The 8,660-nt window shown below is 46.7% G+C and overlaps 1 protein-coding gene across 1 annotated transcript; it reads right to left on the reverse strand.

The window, feature by feature from the left end:
* Window positions 1–2,733: 2,733 nt before the first annotated feature.
* Window positions 2,734–7,270, reverse strand: b3gnt7l (UDP-GlcNAc:betaGal beta-1,3-N-acetylglucosaminyltransferase 7, like). Its single transcript, XM_078239112.1, has one exon. It carries the CDS (start codon window positions 6,506–6,508, stop codon window positions 5,201–5,203), a length of 1,308 nt encoding a protein of 435 aa, XP_078095238.1. The 5' UTR covers window positions 6,509–7,270; the 3' UTR covers window positions 2,734–5,200.
* Window positions 7,271–8,660: the final 1,390 nt, after the last annotated feature.

Consider the following 8,660-nt stretch of genomic DNA (forward strand, 5'->3'; position numbering starts at 1 on the left):
AGTTGACACTTGTAACTCTGATCCAAGCACATAATGTGAGAAGTCTTTAAAATTATTGTTTGTGGGATATAATTCTTCAATTTCACCCATTATTCTTCAAAAAAAAACCTGCTTCTGCTTGGCTGTCAACATTTTCCTCATCGCTCCAAAGAGGGGGTAAAGGCCCTCAAGATTAGGGAGAAGAGGATGATACTTCGTTCCTCTTCTGCAAGTGAAGATGAGGAATAAGCAAGTTAACAGGATTTCTGACATGCAAGCAGAATTGTGTTAGTAGACCCCAGTACCCACAACATTGTTCGGCTTTGTTTCCAGTGTTGAGGCCCATGGAATTAGGTTGAGCAGTTTATAATCCTTCAAAAATTCTGCAGATTTGATTACTAAAACAAGTTGAAAACCTTTTGCCAAAACAGGGTGCTATTTATATCAAATATAAATTTATAATAACCCATAATAGCCATCAGGACACACCACACACACACCTCCCCAGGTGAAAGTCTCTTAAAAGAATTGTAAAAAAATCTTTCATAGTAACTCTCTCAGAATCTCCTTGGACACCAATCCACATCCTTTAGTGTAATGGTAAGGCTCAGCACAGAGAAAGAAGCTTATTCACACACTTTGGTTCCATCCCAAATTCATTGATTTTTTTTTGAAAGCAGGTACTATAAAGATAATCAAGCACATTAACTAGTCAGACCATAAGGAAGTAGCCAATGTTTTGTCATATCACTTGGACAGGAGGTATTCTTGGATCACAATGTGGAAAAAGCACAGAATTTCATGTACTTAGAGCCAGAAAGTGTCTTTGTGCCTCGCTAGTTCAAACTCAAAATATATACCAATTAATGGCTTAGTCTCCTCTGGTTTGTAAATGGGGAAAACACAAGTTCTCCTGTACCACCAGTTTAAGTACTTTAAAAACAAATATAATTGAGAAAATAATTTTGAGATTCCAACTGCAAATAATTTTTTCTTGGAGATTCAGCGCTTAGAAAAAACCCAGAAAATATGATAATACATTTTATATGAACTGATGTTTTGCTAGAGATGCAGGCGATGATCACTCTAGGCTCGATCGACACGCTATACAAAGCTCTCCCGACAGCCTCGAAGATTGTTGATCTCAAGACATCCTGAGCTTTGTGGGTGATGTTTCATTCAATTTGAATGTGACTGTGAAAGCAGCTGCTGAACATTGTCGATTGCAGCCAAGAAATCAGTAAAATAGCAGACAGCTGATTCTATGCTGCACGATAAACCGCATGAATTATCAATTACATTTGTCCAATTAGCCGATGCGGTAGACTTGTAAAATTGTGACCAAGGCCTGGGTAGTGGGTATTGGCACCATTCCATGCACTGTTGGGTCAATAAAGCATGGATTGAAAAATATAAAAAGGAATAGGGAGTTTTAAAGATCAGAAAAGCATGGTCCATCATCAGGGTTGCCTGCAAGGAAATGGTGCATCATCAGCTGTGGCTTCAATAGGTTGTGCTCACAACTCGAGTGAAGAACTTGGTGGATCTCTAGGGATCTAATGCATAGGAGATGGCTTTAGCACTCCCATGCATTACTGACAAGCACTGCATTGTCATCTTGCAAATGCGACACTAAATCCAGGTTCTGTCTGCCCTCTTAGGCAGAGATAAAAGATAATATGGCACTACCTAGAAGTTTGCGGTGCCTAGAATAATGAGATAATAAAGATAATATGAGAATATAAAGATAATATGGCACTACCTGGAAGAACAGAGGGAGATCTACCCTATCTATCCTTCAACTGACATCACCAAAACTGATCTAATCATTATCACCCTGCTGCCTGTCCTGTGTGCCATTGCCTGCTGCTTTTCCTGTGTTGAAAGTGATTACGCTTCAAAAGCATCCTGGGATTTCTTGGTCTTGAATGGTAATGCAAGTATTTAACTGGAGTTTCAGACATTTATTCACATTATTTGTGCAATTAGTCAGAGGCACAAGCAAAGACTAAAGAAAACTTTAAGATTTAACATTTTGTCTTCCATCATTAACTACATCTAAATTTCCATTTTGGACTAAAGCTTGGTTTACATACTAAATTACAGATCCAGACCAGACTATCTTGAATGGTGCCAGAGTGGTGCCAAGACCAGAACCAGACAAGTCTCAGATTGTAACATTTTAGAGTTTGAAGATACCACAGTCAGAGCAGCAGACAGACCAAGATTAGCTTGTCCTGCATTTATTTGCAAGGTTCTATTTTTCTAAGTCGTCTGAGTTCTCTCTACCAGGCACTACCCACAGCGGAAATGGTGGGCCAGCAGCCAATATGTCAAAGCCTTTGCCAATGCCCAGCAAGTGAATTTTGAGAACACGTCTCTCTTTGTTCTGTTCCACATGCACCTCCCACAGCAGGAGGGTCACTAAACAACAATCCACAATAAAGACCCAAGCCAATTGTTTTCCACCCCCACTTGGCCCACTTAAACTTCTCTGACTTGAGACTGAACCAGGAACTGTGGAATTTTTAAATGTACCAAATGGCAATCAAGTACTCCCTACACCAATTGTCACATTAAAAAAAAACAAAGTCATTAGACATCTGCTGCACAAATTGTCACATCGAAGCTAAGACAAAAGTTCAGCACACAGAACAAATAATTGTGTAATTGATCTGAATTGTCCACATCAATACATAATGTCTATATTATTAGGACATACAGCATTATGCTGACTACTGTTTTGTGGCATTTAATCATTTCACAAGATCAATGTATAAAAATCCATTAAAGTTAGTACCTGCAACACACACACAGAAATGCAGCTTACAATGTAAAAATAAAATCAATTTTAGACTTTAGTTTTATTAGTTATATTTCAATGTACATGTTCAATTTGATAATTTTGGCAAAATTGTCAAATCATTGCTAGTATCAAAGTTAACTTTTACCAAACAAAAAAATTCCATACAAATTTTCTTTCTTTTGACAAAAACAATGTGGATTTCATAAGACACAATTGGTTTTAAATATTAAGACACTTAAAAAAAGATATGAATTAGGTAGGGGACACTTTTCTGTAGAGCACACACCAGTCACTGATGCATATACTTTCCAACCCCCTCCCCCATAGAAATTGCCATTTTGAAAGGACTAGCCCTTCAGGCAGTGCTTCTCAACTTTAGGCTGGAGGTCACAGGATTAAATCGCATTCCAGCTCTCTTGTCTCAACATAGAGTGCTTCATAAAAGACAGTTTTCTTTTGGGTGGAGACAAGAGACAGTGGCAAGAGGGAGGGAGGCAGCAAGAATATTCAATACCATGCACCTCAGCAATTCCGTGGCTCCTTCATCAGGACCACCGAGCAGCATCCGAAGCAAGTTAGGCAGAAATTGGTGGCCCTGACAGTCAGGCAAGAGGGACATTGTTAACCTCTCGAGTACTTCACATCTTACCTTTTAATTGAATATATTAATATCTGGAAGGATATTTTGTACATTGTCAATGATTACTTAGAATTAAAAGATAAGGCTGGTTTTCAAGTTCAAACATCTAACCAGGAGTTTAATTGGCTGACAGTTCAGAAACTAGGGTTGTCTTAACAATGATCAAAAGTACACAGAGGAAATTACTTCATTTTCTCACCTATTTTTTTTCCTATTATTCCATCACTGTAAACACGACCAAAATCTACATTAGACATATGTAGACCTAGACTGTGAGGTTGTACAGCAGCAGTACAAATCAAGGCTGAGCCCAGTACTGTTTCCTTCATTCCACCAGAGATTAAGAGCATCACTTCTTGTGTGGAAGTCACCTGGCCAGTTGTATCCACCAGAAAACCTTGGCAGTTTCACCACCAGTGCTCAATGCCAAGAATGTCTACTGGAAATGGGGCCCATACCAGCATCAAATGCCAGATTCTTAAATGCAAGTGGATTGCTGCACCAAGTTCCTTTGGCTGAAAGTAGCCACTTCTGAAAATAAACGTCAAGGTGCGGCTCTGGACTTTCCCAGCTCCCCCTACCAGGATTAGAACTCCAGAAATAACACAGTATCCCAGCATCAACCGTCCCTTGCAACAACTTTAACCCGGGAACAGGAATTAATCAGGTCTAGAGCAGGCTGGCAGCCAGAGGTTCCATCGCACTACATTTTCTGCAGAGGGGCATGATCCCAAGCATTTCAGTCCTGCTGTTTGTTAACTTCTGGAGATCAGCTCAAAAGCCACAGATCACTTTAATTTGTTTTCGCGGAGGAAGGGAATGGGCAATGAAGGGCGCGAGTTATTTGTACTAGCACTTCGCTAATAATAGCTTTCCAAGTTTGTTGCAGTCGCTCAAAACAATTCACAGAATAGACTTATTCAAGCCGCTTTTTTTGCGTTTTCTTTCCTCGTGTCAGTATGTTACATTTATCCCCCGGGGGGTGGGGAATTAGATTTTAAGCGTATTAACTTTCGCGTCAGATTTTACTTTTTCTAAAGAATTGACCGGGTTTACACATTGCCAGTGGGTAGCTGAATCAGAGAGAAGGAAAAGATTGCATCTTCAGGTTATCTGGTCCCATCTGCAGTACAATACGGGGTTGGCCTCTTTTTAGGTGCACGACAAATCGATTCTCAAGCCCGTGGACAGGCTTCTTTTTTTTGATATTCTATTAGACTTTGCAGGCTATGACAGGGCCGGGTTTAGCCATGCCCCAACCTACTGAACAGTCCATGATAACAAAAACAATCGATTGAACAAATCAACTTGAGCATTATTACCAGAGGATAAATCTCATCCTTACACCAGACAAAGTTACCTTCACGAGAGGAGGAGCAGAAGAAAACAAGTTACTATCCCAACTCTTTAAAAATGTATTCGTTTCCCCCCCCTTAACCTTTTTCCTATACTCAAAGGGGGGGGGGGGGTTTGAAGCACCTGGAGACACCGGGGTGGGGGTGCAACTTTATACATGGAGATTAAACAATGTAGTTTGTGCTAAATACAGCAGTTTTAAAAGTCTATTCTATAAAGTACCTTAGCTCAGTTTAAGTTTAACATCGGTGACATTCTTAATGAAAGGTCGCTCTTCAGTACACCAACTGGCTCAATGAATAATTCCCTCCATCCGAAGTACCTAGAGACTTTGTTTTTTTTTATAAAGTTGTACAAGAGTGCATTCAGTCACTCCGCAAAAAAAAAGTGGGGTGGAGGGGGCAAAAAAAAGAAGAGGTTCACTCGTTCAAATTGACGGACACTTTCTTGGCACAGACGAGGGTGGTGTTGTGGACGGTGTCCCACATCTGGAGCAGCCCCTCGGGGCTGAGCTTGTGGATGACCAGCAGGTTTTTGTAGAAGCACGGGTCGCTGTTCATGGGGCTGACCCGGCGCTTGACGATGCCGAACGTCCTGAAGGCGTAGTGCAGCTGCGGCTCGACGCCCACCTTCTGCAGGCACATGCCCAGGTAGACGTCGTCGATGGGGTAGAGCTGGATGCCCTCGGAGGCGGCCAGCAGCCGGCGGGCCAGCGCCGCGGCCATGAGGAAGCCGCCGCCGCCGGCGTACGGCGGGTAGGGCTGGTCGTGCAGCTGGCGCGGGATGAAGTACTTGCTCTGGTGGTTGCGGATGGGCAGCGCGCGCGAGATGATGTCGCCCACGAACAGGCTCTCGCGCCGTGGGCCCTCGCTCTGCGACGCCAGGAATTCCAGAAGGTTCTCCGTGTTGACGAACACGTCGTCGTCGCCCTTGAAGATGAAGCGCGCGCGGCGGCGGCAGTAGACGTCGAACCACTTGAGGAAGTTGACCTCCTTGAGGGTCAGGTTGAAGAAGGTGTCCATGAAGTCCCACTGCAGGATGTCGCCGAAGAGCCGGTCCTCGTACTCCAGCAGCTTCTGCAGGTTGCGCCGGTCCTTGCCGGCGGCCGGCGTGCCCAGCAGGAAGACGGTGCGGATGGCCATGCCGCCCAGGCTGCGCTCGCGGCCCCACGTCTTCCTCACCGCCGCCCGCCGGTCGTGCTGCTCGATCGTCGACTTGACCACGATGAGGAGGTGAGGAGGGCCGCCGCCGCCGGCGCCTCCCGTGCACTTCTCCGGGTGGTTGAGCAGCAGCGGGAAGTAGCGGCAGTGCCGGTACAGCACGTACTGCTGGAAGCGGCTGTCCAGCCCCGAGAACCAGGCCAGCCCGCGCACCGAGGCGTTAGGGCTGCACTTGTTCACCGTCACCTCCCAGGCCGGAGCCGGGCTGCTGCTGCTGAGGTTGGCCGACCCGCCGCCGCCGCCTCCTCCCGCCGCTTCCTCCGAGGCCGGAATCCCGCTGCTGCTACCGTTAGACCCGGCGCTCCGGTAGAAGCTGCTCTCGGCTTCCTGCCAGCCCGCCGCCTCCAACTGCCTCCTGCTTCCTCCTCCGAGCCCGGCCGACTCCCCCAGCGCCGGCCTCACCCCGTCCCCCAGCTTGAGCTTCTGGAGCAGGGCCAGGGCGGCGAAGAGCAGCGAGAGGCTCAGCAGCATCTTGAGCAGTTTCCTCTTGCGGAAGATGTAGTCCATGGTTCGGGGATGGAGGGGGGTAAAGGGGGGCGGGAAGGGAGAGGCAGAGAGAGAGGAGAGACCCCCTTTCTCTCTCCCCCCCCCCACCCCCCAGCCGAGTGGGCTCAGAGGGCCGGGCACTGCCCGATACCCAGTGCGAAGGCTGTCCAGCCCGGCCCCGGGGAGCCGGAGCCCTGGCACATGGCTCCCCCCTTCCCCCGGGCTGGAATGTGGGGTTGGGGGGGGGGGGGGGGAGGGTGGATGTGCAAGACCAGCTGCTGGGATCCGGGAGGAAGGGGGGGGCGGTCTATCACCCCGGGCTGTGGCTCACACTCCCTCCCTAGGTCGAAATGAATGGAGCCGGGGACACGGAGCTGCTCACTCGGGGCTCTCAGCCATCAGACTGAGCTCGGTGCCAGAAGAGGAGGAGAGTCCAGTTCCCGCAGCCCGACCAGGAGAGCAGATGAAGCTCCCGTTCTCTCTCCTTTTTCTCCCTCCTCTTGGCTTCTTGCTTTGCCTTCCTCCTCCTCCTCCTCCTCCTCCCACTTGGCAATACCGAGCTACTTCACTGCCCGTTTCACGGAGACTTTCCGAGCGTCATCCTCATCGTCCACGTCCTTCACACAATCCAGATCTGGCGGTCTAATTGAGAATTAATTGGTCCCTTTAAACCAGTTTCTAAATAATCTTTTACAGGCTCTTTTTGGTTGATCTGCATGACTGACGCTAAGTTGCCTTTGTCACCAAACCCGAAACGTTAAAATATTAAAGGCGAGTTCCTTCAACTGATCGAACAAGGGTTGCAAGCACTCATTCAGTTTAAAAACCAACAGGGAACACAGACTCAGCCAAGCAGCAAAAGTTACAGGTGTCTTGGGAGTCCCTGAAATAATGTGAGAAATCTATATGACGGATGTTCTGTGCAACACTCAAGAACCCTAGTGATGCAGGTCCCTTTATTAGAACTCTTGCCTCTCATAGAAATCATAGAAACCCTACAGTGCAGAAGGAGGCCATTCGGCCCATCGAGTCTGCACCGACCACAATCCCACCCAGGCCCTACCCCCACATATTTACCCACTAATCTACGCATCCCAGGATTCTAAGGGGCAATTTTTAACCTGGCCAATCAACCTAACCTGCACATCTTTGGATGTGGGAGGAAACCGGAGCACCCGGAGGAAACCCACGCAGACACGAGGAGAATGTGCAAACTCCACACAGACAGTGTTGGATAGTAAATTGTAACACCCAAGGATTAGTTCCAAATTTGGCCAGTCCACATTCCTCGGTGCAGTGCCCTGTTTAGTATTCCAAAAATAATGGACACTAGAGTTTCAAAATATTAATTTATGGGATGTGGACATCACTGACCAGGCCAGGTTTAGTGCTTACCCCTGGTTGTCCTTGAGAAGGTGGTGGTGAGCTGCCGCCTTGAACTGCTGCAGTCCCTAAGGTGTAGGTACACCCACAGTGTTGTTAGGGAGGGTTATTCCAGTATTCTGGCTCAGTGACAGTGAAGGAATATACAAATCAGGATCTGAATGACTTGGAGGGGAAGCTTCAAGTAGTGATGTTCCCATGTGTCTGCTAACTTTGTTCTTCTAGATGGTTGACACCCACGGGTTTGGAAGGTGCTGTCTAAGGAACCTTGGTGAGTTCCTGCAAAGCATTCCATGATTCTATGAAATGGTACATACTGCTGCCACTGTTTGACGATGGTGGAGGGAGTGAATATTTGTGGAAGAGGTACCATCAAGCAGACCATGCCCTGGATGGTGTTGAACTTCTTCAGTGTTCAGTAAGAAGTCTCACAACACCAGGTTAAAGTCCAACAGGTTTATTTGGAATCATGAGTTCTTCAGTGTTGGAGCTGCACTCATCCAGGCAAGTAGAGAGTATTTCATCACGCCCTTGCCTTGCACTTGGTGGACATGCTTTGGGAGTCAGAGGGCAAGTTACTGCTCTGTAGCCACAATATTTATATGGCTAGACCAGTTCAGTGTCTGGTCAATGGTAACCCCCAAGATGTTGATAGTGGGGGTTTCAGTGATGGTAATGCCATCGAATGTCAAGGAGTGATGGTTAGATTCTTGTTGGAATGGTTATTGCTTGACACTTGTGTGGCCTGAATTTAATATGTCCCTTGTCAGACCAAGCCTGGATATTGCCA

This window comes from Mustelus asterias, chromosome 22 (assembly GCF_964213995.1).
Source record: "Mustelus asterias chromosome 22, sMusAst1.hap1.1, whole genome shotgun sequence".
Lineage (NCBI taxonomy): Eukaryota > Metazoa > Chordata > Chondrichthyes > Carcharhiniformes > Triakidae > Mustelus > Mustelus asterias.

Bases quoted from the DNA above. Each gene is read 5' to 3' on its own strand.
- b3gnt7l (XM_078239112.1), bottom strand. From the start codon at position 6,508: ATGGACTACATCTTCCGCAAGAGGAAACTGCTCAAGATGCTGCTGAGC.